Genomic DNA, 19,904 nt, shown 5'->3' on the forward strand with positions numbered 1-19,904 from the left:
ATCAAGATCGGTACGGCTAAAAACACACAACAAGTCCACATTAAAACAAAACACAACTAGTCACAGTATGAAAACTGGACTAAAAAGGAAGATGTGTGCTCTTCTCGGTTAGCCATAAAAGACTGGGCAAACAAGTGCATCTTGTGGATCATCGTCCCTTGGGATGGTTTGGATCTGTTGCATCACTGGCAGAAAGTTCAACAGGTGGGGAAAAGATTATTGTTGCCACTCAGCTTGAACTGCCCTGGCTGGATGCTACGGAATTCTGGGATCTGGTGAGGCATTTAGCCTTTTCTGTCAGAGAGCTCCGGTGCCACAACAAACTACAAATCCCAGGATCCCATAGCCCTGAGCCATGGCAGTTAAAGCAGTGTCAAACTGCATTCACTCTGCAGTGTGACAAGAACCTTGGCTAAATATACTTATTAAGTAACGTCTGTCTGGGCAGAAGCTGGAAAAACGAGGCGACCAAGGATTTATCGGGACTGTCCCTGTCACATTGAGGTATGAGATCCCACCTCCAAGATAAATTCTTTAAGAGGCTTGATTCAGTCCTTTTCATCCTAGACAAAGGCTCGTCTCTGTCCTTATTAGTCTAGCCTAAGGAGTTTTAAAATATTAATTTAATTTAATTAATTAATTAATTTTATTGCATTTCATTTACAATATATCCCACCTTTCCCCCCGGCGGGACCCAAGGTGACTCACAGATAAAAGCTTTAAAATCATTATAGAAGTCAAACAATTAAAACATCTATATATAAAATCACAGCAAATATACACAATATAAAATGTAATATCATTTTATATCATTTTAATGTCTGTACTTTTGGTGCCCCTGCAGATTTCATCCCGTATACGTGTCTCATTTTTGGATAGCCCCAGTTCGTTTCCAGGCTAACTGACACTCGACCGGTCCAGCCTGCTGTGAAAGTGGATTGTAAAGCAATAATGGCCTCCTCGCTGGATCAGACCAAATGCGTGTCCCGAAATCCTGAGTGAAAAATGAAATTGCATTTTTTGCAAAGGGGAGAGAGAACCAGAGAACACAACTCTGTGTTAATACTGGAAACAAATGTGTGGGATTTTCCAAAGTATGAAGTCAGGGAGAAGAGTGTGCCTCTGGTTAGAGCAAGAAGGTACATTGGAAGCTGCAGGAAAGACCTCAGGCAAGCAAGACAACCTTTGCAAAAACAAAGCCAGTTCATTGGCATGGCATGATGTCAGTTACACTGCAAGAATTTAAAGGTTACCACTTCTAATTGCAGTCCACCATCAGTACTTCTTCCTCCTCCTAACCAGTTGTGGAACTAGATTTGCAAAAACTGTGGGCATAGAGCTGGGAGACATAGGGGATGAGACATAGGTCTCAGAAACCGGAACCTAAGTAACAGAAACCTAAATCCAGTTGCTCAACCCAATCAAAGTAGACCCACTGGATGAAAGAGAATTTGGAAACCGTGGTTGCATCGTACTGCAAAAATATTGTAGTTTCACACTGCTTTAACTCTGGCCAGGGCTGCTGGAACTTGCAGTCCAATAATATTTGGAGGGCGACATGCTTCAATTCTGGCCTAAATGTGATTCTTAGTTCTGAACAGAGTGGGCTTATTGATTCAATGAGGCCCCAGTTTCTCTTGATCCAATGAGTTTAACCTAGATCTCACCTGAGGTTTACTATTACATCCCTTCAAGTTGCCATTGGAGTTTATCACACAGAGGAGATTGGGAGTTTATCCTGTGAATATCCCGAAAAAATTGTGTAATTACATGAAGTGATTTCACATGACATCACACAAAACCCACCATTTAAGTGGTCACAAAGAAGCATTAATGCGCATCTTTTTACTTTCAGGATTTCAGCGACTGCATTTTCGATATCACTTTATTTGCTCAATTGCATGTGATAATCATTTATGCAATTACCTGCCATTTTCACTTTATTTGCAGGATGCTTTAAGTGCGCTTTAATCTCTCTTTAATGCTGGAATTAGCCCCAGTGTGATAAGCTCCTCTGATTTATAGCAATCCTATCCTAGGGTTTTCAGAAGAAGCATGCCATTGCCATCCTTTTTGGATGAGTGTGACTTGCCAAAAACCACCCAGTGGGCTTCCATGGCTGAACAGGGATTCGAACCCTGGTCTCCTGGAGTCGAACACTCAAACCACCGCACCACACTGGGTCTTAAATATTAGTTGCATTATAAAGCCAGGAAAGAAAAACGGTCCATCCTATATTGGGGGCCTTTTTTAAAAAACCACCTTGGCACCGACACATTTTATTTTAGGTATTCAGTCAACAGTTTCCTTTGAGCTGAGAAAAAGACACCAAAAGATGTTTTCTCAGCTTCAGGTGAACGGAAAGCTGAGTTGGCACCGCTTTTTGTGGCATGGAGTTCATGGAAGATTTTCACCTCTTCAGCAAAGTAGAATTATAAGCAGCGAAGGAGAAAAGTGTGGGTTGGGTGTGTTGATTGACCGTCACCTGTTTGGACTTGGCCATAGGTTAATGACAGTTTGTGTGAAAAGTAACTTCTGGATTTACTACACTGACCCAACCTGCCCAACGGTGTTGGTTGCGGGATGCAAAAGGAACGAGGGACTGGAAAGACTGGCCTGTGTGGAACGGAAGAGATTCTGGGCCAAAGTTTTAGGATGAGGAAACTCTGAGCAAGAGATTCCATTTTCTCATCTCTGAGACAGGCTTTGAGTAAGTTTGTGCCTCAGGAGAAGACACGGCAGGATTGGAATAACAAAAAAGCATGCCTCCGTTTGGATTTGGTGACTAACAGGAGCAGCCTCACCTTCCATTTATCTGGGGATATTCATCAACGATTACACAAAATAATGCAGTGCAGTGCAGGAACTCATTGGCAGAATTATTGCAAAACTACAAATGGTTGCAAACTTTGCCATGCTGTCGTATGCCATACTATCCCTTACCCTATTCTTTCCCTGGCATATGTACCCACCATGGCACAGCTAGAACATGGGGAAAGTAATATTCCCAGACCAACCAGTCCAGATGGCCATGGTCATGATGGTTTGGGGGTTCTGGGAGTTGTAGTGGGGGGGGGAGTCAATCCTTAAGGTTTGGTTGGGGACTCATTACACTTCTTACTGACAAAGAGTGCATCTGCACAAAAATATTAATGCAGTTTGATATCCTTTTAGCTGCCATGGCTCTCACATAATCCTGGGATTTGTAGTTTAATTAGTCCCCGGCATTCTTTGGCACACAAAGCTAAAGACTTTGTAAAACTACACATCCCAGGATTTCATAGGATGGAGCTACAGCACTTAAAGCAGTGTCAAATGGTATTATTTTTATAGTGTAAGCGCACCACTAGACAACCTAAATGTTTGTATAATTACAATAGGTGTGGTCTCGGTATGTTCAATGCCACGATCCAACAGTTTGTAACATCTGGATCCTTTTTTTAAAGCAATGGGAAGTTAAACTGGTTCAGTTACCTTCAAATAACAAGTAATATGTTGCCTTTGTAAAAAAAAAATCTGCAAATATTATAACAGTAACCAAGGCCAGTGCAATAAACAGTATGCAAGATTGCGAGGGCATATGTTTCTGTGCATTTTTCTGGGCAGAGTCCATAGCTTTTCATCAGTTTCTCAGAGGAGTCCGTGACCCAAAGGAAAGGCCGAGAATCACTGGTCCAGGAATGTGCACAGTGTACATCGGAGGCAAAAAGAGGTTGTGCCGTCAGTTGCAAGTCAGTATGTGGTTAAAAAATGGTAAGCCCAACTAAGGCGCACATTTGAATGAGTCAGGATTTAAGGCTTTTGTTCTCACAAGTGGCTGCACTTCCCCCATTTTATCTGCCTGGAAGTGACCTGTGCTGTCTTGCAAAAGAAAGCTGCCAAGGACTTGACTGCACTTGGCCTGAATGGTAAAAAGTGAGCTTGGAGAAGCATTTGGCTAGCGCATGTGGCTTTTATCTCTAAACAAGATAGCAGTCCGCAACGCCTGTTAAAGCAGAAATCTTAGACAACTGGGGAAATAATAGTGCTACAGTTGTGTAGCATGGATGGGCCCCTGCTGGGATTCCATCTTCTACACAACTGGCAAAGGGACCAGAGCCCTCTCTAGTTTTCACTCCGGCAGTCCTAAATCATATGCTGAAATCGAAAGGGGGAGACTAACACGGCACCAAGGTGCTATGTATCCCTAATTACTGTATATTACAACAACAAAACCGCTATTGGAACTTCATGCTTCAAATTATATTTACAAGAACACAATGTGACACACAGTGGGAACTGTTCCACCAGTTTGCAACTACATGTGTTCAACAGCAGAGGCCTGAAGAACTTGGAATACCACTGGACTTTGAATGAGCAATGTTGTTGTATTTATGAGTTTTTATGTATAATAGATAGTTTCCACTGTTTGTCACAGGGTGTTATTGTAGTTATTATTTGAAGGATGAAGTTCCAATAGTGGGTTTTGTTGTTGTAGTATACTGTATACAGTACTTAGGGATACGTAGTACCTTGGTACCTTGTTAGTCTCTCCCTTTCTGTTTCGGCATTTGTTTGTCAAACCCTCCTGGTGTCATATTCAATGCTAAATCATAATAATTGTGATGCAAATGCATAGTGTGTCAAAAAAACAACAACCCAGTTCTAGATGGTCCTTGCAGCTCTGCCCACACTGGCTTGGAGAATCTGGGACTTGCAAAAAAAGTATATACAATCACCCCTCCAAGTCCAGGGACTTTTAATGTGCGGATTTGGAAATCTGTGGAGGGGCGACCACTATTAGCCTTAATGGGGTGCGCACCTGTGGCACACACTCTGTATGCACAGACCTCATGGGGCTTGAATATGCGCAAGATTTCAATCTCATGGAGAGGTCCTGAACAGATCCCCATGAGTTCAAATGTGCAACAGTACACTCATTCCTCCACATTTACGGCTTTGACTTTTGCGGATCTGATTATTCATGGATTTTATTAATATGTTCTCTCTTGGAATATCTTGGTCCTCCAGCGCAATGCTATGGACAGCTTGAACCAAAAGTCGCACTGGAGGACCTAGAGATTCCTAGAGAGAACACTCTACTAGGCCTTTGTAGCTCCTCCAGCGCAATTTGATGGTCAACGTCTGGCAGATGTTGACCACGGAGTTGCACTGGAGGACCTATAAAGATTCCTAGAGAAGTGTCCTCTCTGGTAATAGTGTTTTTGTTATTTGCTGTTTTTCCACATTCAGGGGGTCCTGTGTTCCTAACCCCAGCGAATCGTGGAGGGATAAACGTATTCTTTTTCCAAGCCAGCTCTGAATTCTCATGTGGGCAACCTTATAGTGAGTGATGACTGCCAAGTGGGTGAGGCAAGGAAGACATGGGTGGCCACATGTTCCATTTTTGGCGTTCTCCAGCCACTCCACACTGTCTTTCACCGGCAAAATAAAAACCATGCCCACACCCCAACCATTCCTTTCTGTGAAAGAGCTATCTTGGGCTAGAAGAGAAGCCACACGAACCTGGAGACCTTTCAAACCAAACAGCGCCGGGCCTAAAAAAGCAGGAAAGTAAAAACAGAACTGAGTGTGGCGTAGTAGGTAGAGGTGTGTGTATGTATGTGTGTTGCAGGGAGAACCGAATTTAGTTACACGTCTGAGTCACCTCTATTATGAGAACCACAAGGAACTGGAGGAGGTGATAAGAAAAGTTGTGACAGGTCAGGGAACAGCCGTTAAATTTCTTTTTTAAAGTGTGACAATACAGCATCTGTTCCTTCCATGGAGAGAAATGCAAGTTTGCAGGCTCCAAATCTGTTAGGGGAAGAGGGTCCCTTCCCTTCATCCGGTATAAAAAGAGCAGCATTTAGGTTGAAAATGCAACAATGCTATGTGAGTATGTACAAAAGAGTGAGGGTTAGAGTCAGAAACTATTTGGAGTGAATGCAAAACAAAAATGTGTAATACAATATTATAAAAACATATGGTAAATATACTTACATTTTACCTTTAAAAACACTAAATGCTTAATATGTTCTATACAGTTATCCCTCTATATCCATGCGTTTTGCATCCACAGATTCCACTATCCACACATTAAAAATATTTCCCCCCCCAAAAAAAATTCCCCTAAAACAAACCTTAATTTTGCCATTTTATATAAGAGACACCGTTTTACTATGGCATTGCATTTAATGGGACTTGATCATCCATGGATTTTGGTATCCATGAAGGATACCTTTACTATGTCATTATATTTAATATTGGATTTGAGCATCCATGGATTTTGGTATCCATGAAGGATACCTTTACTATGCCATTATATTTAACATTGGATTTGAGCATCCATGGATTTTGGTATCCACAACAGATTCTGGAACCAAACCTCAGCAGACACCAAAGGCCCACTGTATTTACTTTCATAGGAACGTAGGAAAGTTTTTCAATGCTCAGAAATGCTAATCAAATACATATATTTTACATTCTATCAGTCAACGTAGTCAGATGATTCGCACGATGGTGACGAAATGCCTCGTGTTACTATTTTACTGCAATAAATTTCCTATTGCTAATTAATATAGACTTTCCATTTATGCAGAAGTCTGAGTCAGACAGTATAGAAAAACAGAGGAATTGGAGTGGAAGCATGCAGATGACACAGAGGCAGAGACTAACTTCCTGAGTTTATATTGAACATATAAATTAAATGAATTACTGGCGCATGGTTGCCCTCCGATTATGGAATTTTCCTCTTGACATATATTAAACTAAGAGATAATGCTAAGAAAACATTGTTAGCTTTTATTATAACAACCGCGACTAGGATTTTCCTCTGTGCAAGCATCAGAAGGAAGTTAAATCCTCACTAAAGGGCAAGCGGGAAAAGATCAAGGATATGTTGTTAAACCGCAGTTTATTAGCAATGTAACTTAAGATAAGAAGAAAGGAAACAGAAGTATTTGAACTTTTCTGACAGCAAAACTGACATTTTGTGATGAATTATGGCAATAACAAGTCACATCAACTGATGCTAACTGTGCACTTCTTTGCAATGGATCAAAATGTCACGTAGATGCACTTACTTTTTACAACAGTAGGAAGTAAATTCTCACACAGTCTGATATCTAGGTTCATCCCACTCTTCTCTCTGGGAGGTCATGTTGAACTCAGTGGCTTTTAGCAGATAGAGAAAGTCCAGAAAGTGCTAGATTGTGCCTTGACATTAAAAAAGCCTCCCCGGATTAGACCAAAAGTTGTGTGCGTTGTGTTCCTCTGAGTCGTTTCTGATTTATGGGGACCCTAAGGCAAACCCATCATAGGGTTTTCTTGGCAAGGTTAGGACAAGATGGCTGTTTATGTAGGAGCAGTTGCTGGTTGATATTGTGGCCAGACCCTTAAGCTAGTTCTGTGGGCTACACTGCCCAAGATACCTTTGGTCAGCTGGGGGATTCTGGGAGATGTAGTCCAAAAACACTAACCTTTTCAGGTTCTGAAAAATCATTGGATGCATTTGTTTTGCTGCCACAATGATTGCCTCCAATTATGTCTCCATGGCATCACACAGTCCGCAAGGGCTCCAGTAAGAAATGAACAGCCCATAGGAAAAAGGGAAATAATGATGGAGAATGAAATTTTAAACACTCTATAAAGACCTTTCCTGGAAGGAAGGGAGAGAAGTCCATTATGGAATGGATTACTCATTACAGAGAGGAAGCAATTGCTCTCTACCTGAACTACTTTCCTCTGACCAATGCCATAAAGCTAAGAATGCTTCCACTAAGGCATGTGAGATTCAGAGCGACGTACCAAAGCCCAAATTAAGCTCCGGCCATACAAGCAAAAAGAGAGAGAGAAAGCCTTTGCAAACACTAAACACAAAGCCACCTTCTCAGGTCAACTGCTGCTTTTACAAGGTTGGCATCCATCACAAATGACCCATCAGTTCCGTCATAGAAAGACCAGGGGCCCTTTCACACTACGCAGTTACAAAGCGCTACAATTCCACTTTGACTGCCATGGCTGCGTCACACGGAAACCTCTGGTTTGTAGATTGGCGACATCTCTGGATAAGAAATTTAAGTCCCCCTTCCTAAAACTATGCATCCCAGGATTAAACAGGAGGCAGCCATGGCAATTAAAACTAGAATCATAGGGTTATAACAGTGTGGTGTGAAAGAGCATCAGATAAGTTGTTGTGTGCCTTCAAGGTGTTTCTGACCGATGGTGACCTTATTTCTTGGCAAGATTTGTTCAGAGGTTTGCCACTGCCTTCCTCTGAGGCCGAGAGAGAGTGACTTGACCAAGGTTGCCCAGTGGGTTTCCATGGCTGAACGGGGATTTGAACCCTGATCTCCAGAGTCACAGTCATATTTATTATATTTACTGTAAGTGGATGATAGAGTTTGCTGACTTTGGCAAATAAGTACACAAGACATGATAATTTTTTTTAAAATCTCATCTTTCCTCTATTTTATACATAACTTTATATACTAATTTTCACCCCAAAAAAAATCAATTGTAGGGCATCTCATAAGAAAATCGCAACAAAATACAACACAACAAGCTCTATTTTATTCCAACAAGCTGAAAAGTAGGCCAAGGTAAACAAGACCATATGGTGAACTTTACCATATGGTGAGCAGGGATTGGAACCCAGGACTCTTTGGGCTGAGCCTTACAAGTCTCCCCTTCTTCCATTGTAAAAGCCTCTCTGCCTCCATCTTCCAAGACAATTTATACAAACAGATATAGAACTACCCTTAAAAATAGTCTCTGAATATTTAAATTTAACCCTGAATCAGCAATGCAGGATTCCTCTTCTCCAAGAATTCTTTCAACACCGGAGTAACTAAGGTCTTGTTTAATCATTTATATGAATAACATTCCATTCAGTATGAAGCAATTGAGGCATTTAGAACAAATAAATATTATTAATATATATATATATATATATATTTTACCCCTGGGCATCTGGCTTCTTCTGCAAGTGTGCAAATCCCACAGGTGTGTAGGTACTGCGAGGCTTGTCCCGGCTTGCCCAAAAACGGTGCTGTTTTCATCAACAGCCTGCCAAGGCGCAGCTCAGGTGTTCTTCATCTGGGGCTCCGAAACCAAGAACCATCAACAAGAGCCGAGGCAGGAGACATGCCATAACCACATGGAAACTGGCGGCGCGCATGAAAGGGCGGGCACCGTCTCTGGATAGGGAGCCGCAGCCAATAAGATGCTCTAGGCTTAAGAAAAAAACAACCACACACAAATCTATCGGGATAAGCAGGACTAGCAGCAATTATGGGTATACATTATGCAAAAGGTCAAGCAGGAAATGAAGTTCTGGTTTCTTTTCATCAGACCCATTGTGCAATGGAGGTTGCAGGTATACCTCTGTGAATGAAGCAGACTTGCTCCTGGGCATCGCTTCTTTAACAGAAAATTGGGTACCGGAGGCAGAAAAGACAAAGGAAGGGTTCCTTTGAGCACCAGAAAAAGTTCAACATGTTGTTGTTTTTTTTGGGCTCTGTGGCTCTGTTCTAGAAGACTTTATTCCTGATGTTTCATCAGCATCTGTGGCTGACATCTTCAGAATGCTGACTTTTGAGCCACAATAGCTAAGCAGAGCCTCCATATTCAAAAGCAGTCTACCTCTAAGTTGCAGGTGCCAAGAGATGAGGGGGAGGAGTGCTGCCTTTAAGTATTGCATTATGAGATGCTCATAAAGGCCCGACTTTCAAAACATTGGGACGACACAGATTTATGGCTCATCCAGCAGGTTTGCTTTGATGTTGAAATCAGGATGCGGGGAACAAAAAATGACCCTTCCTACTTACAGCTTTTCCCCTCTGGTTTAGATAAACTTTCTAAACCCTCGATGAGGAAAATGCAAATACAATTCAAGATATTTAATATCCGGGTTAATCAACTCAAACTTTAGTTTACTAAATCAATGGTTCTCCAAGGGAGGAGCAAACGTGGTTGTTGTTGTTTTCCTCCAGAAGCTTTTACTTCTGCTGTGTTAGCAGATGAAAGGGAGCAGGGAAGGAACAATGAAAAAGATATACTACTCCTGGCCATGAATGCTCAATTTATTATGATGCTGTGCATGAGGAAAATGAATTAAGTGAAGTCCAGGAATACTTTAGAACAGGGTTGGTTACCATACAGCCCCACAGCTGTTTTGGCAGCTGCTGTGCTCCTTCTGAACCTCCTCAGTTCCTTCTCCGCTAATCCTTTTTCCTGGCTGAAGACCTAGGGTTTCCAGAGGAGTGGTGATTCTTCAGGTTCACCTCCTCTCACCTTGTCTATGCATTTCATTCTCTCTCTGCCTCTCCAAAGTGTGTTTAAAATCCAGACCTGGAGTTCTGGCTTTATTTTCAGAGGCTAGTGTAGTCCATGGCAGGTCCTGGATTAGGGTCAAAAATGAGTTCACTCCTGTTTTAGAAAAAGGGCCCAGCAAAATGTTGCCCAGGGGCTGTATGTGGCCTGCAGGATAATTCTTGTGGACTCCAAATTATTTTATTCAAACAACATTTCCCCCCTTGAATACCTTTCCAGGAGGCGTGGGGGCATTTTGGGAACACTTGTGGGAACCTTTTGGAACATTTTACGAGATACTGTTATTTAAAAAACAAATCAGGAAGAGGGTTCCCAAACACATCTTGTTTAAAGAAAAAGTCCCTTCTGAGCCTAAAAATGTCCCCATGCCTAGAAAACATTTTGGGGTAAAAAAAATGGAATGTTTTTGTGGAAGGAACCACAAAATCTTATGGCCACGAGACGATGTCCTCTCCGAAAAAGTGCTTTCCCTGCTCACACAGGTATTTAATGTGTTTTCAGGTTACTGGCTGCTTCCTGGTGCTCCTCCACCTTCCCTCTGTTCACTGCATCTTCAACCTGCAGGTCCATATCTTCCCCATAGTCCATTCCTACAATGTCACACTGGGGCAACATCTCCTCCAACAGGATCCGAACTAAACCTTTCTCGCTAACAGAAGGGAGGTCTGAGACATTCAAGCACTTCAGGTTTCTGGAAAGACAACAGAGGATGAGTTAATAAAACCATTTCCCTCCAGATGCTTGCCTTTTAATTGTTCTTGAAAGATAAACCCGGATATGCAAACTGTTCATGTAATTTGCAAGCAAAACTAAAGATTTTAGGAGAGTTCAGACAACTCTTTATTCGATGCATCTGACAAACTGGGCTTCAAGCCACAAAAATCTACATCAGGTAAAAATGTTCAGCCTTCTAAGGTTACAGTATATTCTTTTCTGTTTCTTTTGTGACAAAGGAACTTGGTTATTCTGCTGGAAAGATCTGAGAGCTATTCGTAGCCTTTCAAGCTCTTAATTAGATCAATGAACTAAAGTTTCTGGTTGACTAAACAGAGGTGGCCAGTTCCAATTGAAATGTGGAGTTGGTCGATTGGTTAGAGCAGACACAGAGAAAATGCTGCCTTGAGTCAATTTGATCGATCAGTCAAGGCTTTGTTCATTAGCCTTAATTTTAAATCATGTTGCCGAGGACACTACAAGCTGATCTGCCATTCCCTCATTCTTGAACCTACTGCCATTTGGCATCACTTGGTAATCATGAGCCACCTTGCAAAACAACTTCCACAGGAGAATTCCCAATTGGAAAATCCAATATCACAATGGGAAAGACACAATAATAATAATAATAATATGTTTTATTTATAGACCGCTATTCCGCGATGATCATAGCGGTGTACAGTAAAATCGTTAATACAATAAAAATACAGTTAAAGGAGGGAGAAGTCTCATCCTTCAGGCAGTCCAAGATGTTGCTGGTCTGCCTGCTGGCTCCCTCTGAGGCCGAGATGACAGTTGAGGAGGGAGGGGCCTCTTCCTTCAGGCAGTCCAAGATGTTGCTGGGTCTGCCTGATGGCTCCCTCTGAGGCCGAGATGACAGTTGAGGAGGGAGGGGCCTCCCTCAGCTCATCTGGGTGTGCGCTGTGACTCAGGATTTCAAACCAAGGAAATGTCCCGTAGCCCAAGTTGTGTGCCACTAGTGAGTCAATGCACTTTGTGAGGACATGAGACAAGGCTTTCGCAGCACCTCAGCAGTGGCATGCCTTCCCCTAGGAGGCCCAACTCATGACAAGTAAAAACAATGATCTGTATTAAAAGTTTGGGGGCATAACAGTTACTTCAAAAAAACCCATATTGTTGTGTGCTTTCAAGTTGCTTCTGACTTATGGCAACCCTAAGGGGATTTTTTTGGCAAGGTTCAGAAGGGTTTTTCCCTTTGCTTTCCTCTGAGGTTGAGAGAGTGTGACTTGCCCAAGGTCACCCAGCGGGTTTCCATGGCCGAGCAGGGATTTGAACCTAGTGTCCAGAGTTGTAATCTGACACTCAAACCATGACACCAGCCTGGCTCCCCAAAACATCTAGGTACATGGTTTTAAACTGATTTAATCTCTTAAAACCTGCTTTTAACTTACTAAAATGTTTAATAGGCATTTAAGCTGTTTAAATTATTTCTAATTGTTTAAAATAGTTCTAAACTGCCTAACTGATCTTACTTCTATGCCACTTTGAGATCTCATGAACTAGGGTGGGGAAGTCACACACTCTCAGCCCAAGAAAATACCATGATCGGGTCATCTTAGAGTCATCATTAGTCTGAAATGACTTGAAGGCATACAGCAGCAACAATGAACCCGACATACACACATGCACAACCAGCTGCACTCACTGAAGATGGTGGAGGCAAGCGAGCCCTCTCTCGGTGATCTGGGGGCAGCCAGCCAGCGAAAGCTCCTCCAGGGTGTCTGCAAAGGCGTGCAGTCGGCTCAGGCTCCAGTCATCAATATGCGGGCACCTGCTGAGGTCCAGATGCTTCAGGGCTTTCAGCTTAACTACAGAGAGAAAAAGGAATTGGAAACAGGCCTGTGACCCCTCCACAAATGCAACAGGAGCACAGAACAAAAGTAGTCCAGGTGAGGTGTGCCAAAATATCCAATTAAAACCAAACAAATCCAAAATATTGTTACTACAAGCATGGACAAAGAGTCAAATGTATGCAAATAGATTTCATTCGCCCAGTCTGAAAAGATGCATTTCGGTTAGTGAAAATTCACACTCTCTACCACCATCATCATATAGCAAAGGTATGGTCTTGGAGCTAGATGTGAACCACCCACCCACCCTGGATGTTTCTGAAGCCCATGACAGCTCCAGAATATCCAGACAGACATCTCAGGATGGCCTAAATAAGGTGAACTGCTGCTCATAGAAGCCTCCAAGTATGACAATGTACTTTTGAAATAGTTATTATACTGCAATTATATAATTACATTATAATTATATTATTGTATTGTACTGCATTATAATTACATTCTTGTATTGTACATTTGTTAACAAGGTCATGACAATCTGCTATAAAGGTAACTTTAAAAAGTAACAGAAAGGTACCTAATTGCTAGTTGCATTATAGTTACCATATTCAGGATATTGCTACTTTTAAAATAATTGGCAAGGCCTTTCTGTGCCATTTAACATTTTTAAAATATCATTTTTTGAGAGAACCAGAAGTGGACTTCCAGCCACTTTAGGGTTTTAGTTTTATTTTTCATTAGCCCATGGGGTCCCTGGATGGTCTCAGAGTATAAAAATGATCCTTAGAGCTGCTGCAGTTGCCCACTACTCATCTATAGGATGCTCTGTGAAAACCAAAACTGATTGTTTGCCATAGGTGAGAGCAACGCATGCTCCAATTCCTCCTTCTTGCAAGATCACATGTTATTATAAATCATGGAGTCACTTTGGTCCAAAATTTGAAATGCTCCACCTGCAAACTAGCATACACTTCCTAAAACATTACCAGTATCCACTATAGTGTAGATACACTATCTTCTTCGATACTATAATCCCACTTGACTTTCTCTCTCCTAACGCTCACTCTCAGCCAACCACCAGCTCTCTGCAAACTCATTTCACTCAGTGTTCCCTTACTTGTCAGTCATCTACTATCACATTATAAATGTGCAAACTATACTGCAATCTATGGAACGTTACACACCCCCACCCACAAGCAGGGAGTACACACCAGCCGTCCGTTAAGCAAGCCGATCACGCTCAGACCTCGCCCTTGCCTACATGAAATATGCCAAAAATATTGCCAGTCAATGGCCAAATAACAGATAGAAAGACAGTGCAGCCAAACTCTCAAAGTATTAACCTAGCCAGAACACCCTACTATGGTATGGAAACTACATATATTGCAATACATCATACAACATTATACATAAGCAAGCGTTGGAAAGACCATGTGAAATAATATACTTTACAAATACAATATACAATGGAAGTATACAGGTTGAGTCTCCCTTATCCGAAATGCTTGGAACCAAAAGTATTTTGGATTTTTGAATTGTAGAATATTTGCATCTACATAATGAGATATCTTGAAAATGGGACCCAGGTGTAAACATGAAATTCATTTCTGTTTCATATTCACACTATAAACATAGCATGAAGGTAATTTTATATACACTATTTTTAACAATTTTTTGTGCATGAAAAAAAAGTTTGTATACACTGAACTATCAGAAAGCAAAAGTGTCCCTATCTCATCTACCATCCAGACTATTTTGGAGTTAGGAATTCCAGTTAAGGGCTATTCAACCTGTAATAGAAGGTCAACTTCTTGTCGCTGACATGACCAGTCAGAGGACTGTGTTACTATTAAGACATTTTGTTCCTAGCAAGCCTGAAATCAGAGGCAGAATACACTATGTACAGTATAAGCATTAAAATGAGAATTCTGGGGCTACAGGGGAAAGATTTATATACACAAAAGACTCAAGCAGACTGACAACAAATATAGACTTCATAACGCTTGTATTATTATCTAGATGCCTGTTGTGCTTCTGTTGTACCTAAGGTGTATAGCATATCTGTTCTGTACTTCTATTATTTAGCATTTCAGGTATTGTACTATTCATTGTGCAATACTGTCCTTCCTATTCTGGTTATATCTATGATATCATAAGAAAATAATGCCAGTCTACATTAATTGGGACTGGAAAGCCTTGGTTGTTAACATCAAAGAAAACAAGCCAGTAGGATACATCTTCTGAATAGAGAAAACGTTAAAGGACCAGTAAAAAATTGGCTCCAACCATCAATTCACCTGTAGTAGTTAAAACAAAAAACCCTACACTTGACTTGTAGAATCATTATGGCTAGAAGAGAACTAAAAAAAAATTCATCATATTTGCTGCAGTTTGATCTCCTTTTATTTCATCAGTAACTGAAAAAGAATCATTATGTGGTCCATCAACAAACATTTTTGGTCTTTTCTTTTTAAGGTGACTGCGTTATTGAAGGAATAATGTGTGATCATTTTGGGTAGAGTTAAATTTAACTGGCTGGGTAACTCTGAGAGCTGGAGTACCTTTTCAAGCTTTGGTATGAAAATTCTCCTGACACTATAAAGTCATACATAATAATCATGGGCCTAACTAGAGCCCAATATCTTACCTAGGTTATCAAGACCATTGTAGTTGATGATGGAACCACTGAGATCCACTGCCTCCAGGAGGACTTCTTTAGATTCTTGGAAATTCAGGTTGTTTTTCCAATTTATGATACTATCCTGGTACCAGTCATTTTGACCCTGGGCCCTAAAACAAAATAGATACATATATATTTTTACAACTCCACAGCAACGTATATAATGTTTCACAATATAGTTTAAGCCACATATATAAGAAAAAGTCTATGTGTGTGTGAGAGCGAGAGAGAGACACTACTTCATTAACCTACTATATTCAGACTGCAGATTTAGACTCTTCTTGTTACAGAATATGGATGTTGGGTTTTTTTCACAGACCGTATGTATGTATTTAAAATACTCTTAACCTTCCATCAAATTTCTGAAGACAGCTCCCAAATAATTTAAAGGCTCTGAGGAGCAAGAAAGGAAAATATTAATCAAAACTAGTGACGGTTTTCTTTTAACAGTCCTAGGCTACAAAAACGGGATAAAAAAGGAAGATGAATTCCAGAGAACTGTGTTCTCTCAAATGATCCACAAATCAGCCCCACAAAGAACACTTCAGCCAGAGTGTGCATTACATACCTGATTCTTCCCTTCAGATTTAATGCAAAGACAGCTGCTCCAACTTCATCACCAAAGCGCTGGCAGACTTCAACACAAGCACTGAATTAGACAAATACAATTGAGGTGGAAACCTCTTTGAGAAGACTGGAAACTCATTTTATTAACAAGATTTTGTATCTTACCTTTTAACCTGCTAAAAGTGATACAGTTGGTTTTGAATCAAGAAACTTAGGCTGCATCCACACAGCAGGAAAGATCCAGTTGACACTACTTTAACTGCCATGGCTGAATGCCATGGAATTCTGGGAACTGAGGTTTTGTGAGACATTTAGCCTTCTATGTCAGAGAGCTCCGGTACCACAACAAACTACAATTCCTAGCTCCTTTTTGCATCCTGGAAAGGGCACTATAGCCGCTGCTTTATCCCTTTAGCATTGTGTCATCTTGGTTCAGCACCAGAGGAGTGCTGTGACACCGTGCACCATGTGTTGCAGTATGTGGCATCACGCCAGCCTGGAGTAGTGTCGGGGCATGTCCCAACTCCTTCCCCAGGCCGGCTAAAGATGCCGGTCTGCACAGCCCCTAACTCTCCAAGGCACCATGGTAGAGCAAACACCCTTTCATACTCTACTCGAAAGTTTACCAAAGGTCTCTCTCTAGCCACTGTTGGAAAGGGTTCAGATCTTGATCCAATGAAGCAGGACTTTTCCTATATTTTGACACAACCGAGCTTCCAGTTCCATTTCTACTTCATGTTGGACAGAGTACTGAATTTTTTTCAGGACTATAACTCCCAAAATTCTCTAGCCAGGATGGACTCCTGGGGAAATTTCAAGTTTTGTAGTATAAGCACTTGAGGAGCCGCCTCCTAAATTAGACTGGAAACATTACTTTTTTAAAGACTACAACTTCCAGAATTCCTCAATCAGCACTGGGCCACTGGGAATTCTGGAAGCTGCAGTACAAAAAGAGTTTCTTTTCCAAGTACTGGGTTGGTTTACAGTTGAAAAGGGGGGGGGGGGACAGGAGAAAATACTGCAGAAGCTGAGAAGAGGGCTAAAAAGAAACAAAGTACCAGTCCAGCTGAGGTGCCCTGTTCACATACGATATTTCAGGTGAGACTACACAGGAAAAGTGTCTGTTCCCTTGTGCTTTCCACAACACATTCATAAGAGAAGTTCACTTTTTTCCAAACAGAGATGTGAGAACTTTTCTGCTTGAAGGAACATACCTGTTTTGCCACAATGGAGGGTTTTATCTACCATTTTAAGATCTAGAAATTGTGGGGGGAAGAAAAGAAACACTAAAGGTACTCATACCTGTTCTTTCTTTGTATATTCCACTTCTTTAGCTTATGGCCGACGTCTACAAAGGTTTCAACATCATAAAAGCGGTCGCAGAGATACTGAAGGATACCTATTTTTAGAGGTTTAGCAGTGGAGCCAGTTGAACTGCTATTATACCGAGAACTGGAGTACAACAATGAGGCAACACCTCTGCAATGGCGGAGCTGGGGAAAGAAGAAGACAATGGGAAGGTGGTTAGGTTTTCAGGAACAGGAGCCCACACCAGAAAAAAGTGGCAATGCATCTGGGTTGCATCAACAGGAATATAGTATCCAGATCAAGGGAATTAGTAGTGATGCTCTGTTCTGCTTTGGTCAGACCTCATTTGGTATACTGTGTCCAGTTCTAGGCACTGCAGTTCAAGGAGGATATTGACAAGCTGGAACACGTCCAGAGAAGGTTAAGGTCCCAAAGCATTCTTTGCAGTTTTTACCGTAACAGACTAACATGGCTGACCCAATGGAGATTATATAAAGGGTACAGTATAATTGCAGAAGAACTTTACTAAAGCATTGCCTTATGATATTACAGCACCACCAACTGGTCAGCATTCCCAGTTGCACAGCAAACACCATGCTTGAGTCTCTTTGAACTCAACCAACATCCCTCTCTACATGGAGCTTTTAAGGAAAATTAATCCAGAAATGCACATCTACTGAACTGCCAAAATTCTAAGGTCAGCTTTATTGGAAGCCTGGCACTATCTCCACAATCATCAAATATATGTACCACATTCTTGGACTTGTTCTCAAATGCAGAAATCATCCAGTTTGAGAGCACTTTCACTGCCCTGGCTCTCCAAGGGAATCCTGAGAATTGTAGTTTATTGTGGCACCAGAGCTCTCTGACAGAGAAGGTTAAATGTCTCACAAAACTACAGTTCCCAGAATTCCCTAGCATTGAGCCAGGGCAGTAAAAGTGGTCTCAAACTGGATGATTTCTACAGTGTGTTTTGGACCTGAGTCTCAATGGTGCTACAAGATCCCTTTGCATCCTGATTTTCCAGACTAACATGGCTAGGTCTTCAAATGGACCCAATTAACTTTCCTCACCCTTTCTGTCTTCCCAAAAGATGTAGGTCCAGAACATACTGCAGAAATAATCCAGTTTGGGACCGCTTTAACTGCCCTGGCTCAATGCTGGGGGAATTCTGGGAACTGTAGTTTTGTGAGACATTTCCCCTTCTCTGTCAAGGAGAGCTTTGGTGCAACAATAAACTACAATTCCCTGGATTCCCTAGCATTAAGCCAGGGCAGTTAAAGCAGCCTCAAAGTGTGTTATAACTTGTTTCTGCAGTGTGTTTTGGACCTCACTGAAAGAAAGAAACTGGCAGCATGAGCTTGAGTAGACTTCAGTCCACTACTTCCTCAGATGCATAGACTCTTAAATTACTCTAATAAACTCTTAAATTACTATATGTTTTACTCCTCCTCTTCAAAAATAAAAGTGTGCCTAACCAGGTGAAGGCTTCCCAACACCACCAGCAACAGGACTCTGCTTAGTCTGTTTTATTTCCCTCTGAAACAAGCCAATATGCATATGCAGCGAAGGCTGCAAGAAAGGGAACAAGATCCAGCATGTTTTGGTATTAAACCAACACCGGGGCAACATGCCATTCGTTGTCCTTCTGTTGTGGTACCTTCTTCCTTGAGTATGAGTAACCTTCCAAAAGAGAAACCTGTTCTTGCACCAAGTGCTTCCACAGAAATCAGAGGCAAAATGGGTGTTCACTTTAAAGCCATCCAAGTGAAGCAAGCAGAGAGACACCTTTTTGATGCACATGCAAATGCTGATTCTACAGGCACACATTTTAAAGGACTGTTACTAGAAAAGGGAATTCTTGCTTATTTTTAACTCAATAGAAACCTCATGAACATATTTCTTTATTATATTGGAAACATGAGTCTTATGAAGAAAGCATTAACAGTGAAATAAAATACAGAATAAGAACTCAGGGCACCTGTGCTTTGCTTACTTCCCTTTCTTACAGGACTCTTATTCACTCTGCATCTTCTAATATAGAAAGGAGGAAACATCTAAACTTCAGTATGTGTCTAGCCTTGTACTTTTGGCTGATGTTCTAATAAAACTGATTACTGGGATAAAAAAAGAGAGAAAGGAACAAGCCAAGAGAAGCCTCAGAGAGGGATATTTGGGACATGCAGATCTAGGGACATAAAGCACAAGTAACACAAAAGGGGTCTCTTTCCCCACATTATAACCACTGGAATCCCACCAAAACCTCCCTCGCCCCCTAGAAATACCCTTCTTGCTCTCCAAGGGCACTAAAAAAAACCCCTTCAAATCCTCTCCTTTCTCTCCTAGAGGCCAAAAGACAAACAAAACCCCAAAAGGACATTTACCAACATGGGCGCAGCCATCTTGGACAGGTCATGTGACGTTCGGGCCAGAGCTGGGGCCGGGACGGCCTGCGGTGCCACTACGCATGCGCCCAGCATTCTGAGGCTGCGCAGTGGCTGCGCTTGAAGCCG

The 19,904-nt window shown here is 41.6% G+C and overlaps 1 protein-coding gene across 1 annotated transcript; it reads right to left on the minus strand.

Moving 5' to 3' along the window:
* Positions 1 to 8,340: 8,340 nt before the first annotated feature.
* Positions 8,341 to 19,833, minus strand: DMAC2 (distal membrane arm assembly component 2). The gene is made up of 6 exons (XM_089478933.1): positions 19,776 to 19,833; positions 17,386 to 17,576; positions 16,085 to 16,165; positions 15,484 to 15,626; positions 12,695 to 12,857; positions 8,341 to 11,005 (listed from the first exon to the last, which is right to left on the minus strand). Exons 1-6 carry the CDS (start codon positions 19,791 to 19,793, stop codon positions 10,801 to 10,803), a joined length of 801 nt encoding a protein of 266 aa, XP_089335059.1. The 5' UTR covers positions 19,794 to 19,833; the 3' UTR covers positions 8,341 to 10,800.
* Between the last annotated feature and the right edge of the window lie 71 nt (positions 19,834 to 19,904).

The sequence above is a fragment of the Sceloporus occidentalis genome, unplaced genomic scaffold, assembly GCF_023333645.1.
Source record: "Sceloporus occidentalis isolate IW3139 unplaced genomic scaffold, rSceOcc1.0.p SCAF_13, whole genome shotgun sequence".
Classification (NCBI taxonomy): Eukaryota; Metazoa; Chordata; class Lepidosauria; order Squamata; family Phrynosomatidae; genus Sceloporus; species Sceloporus occidentalis.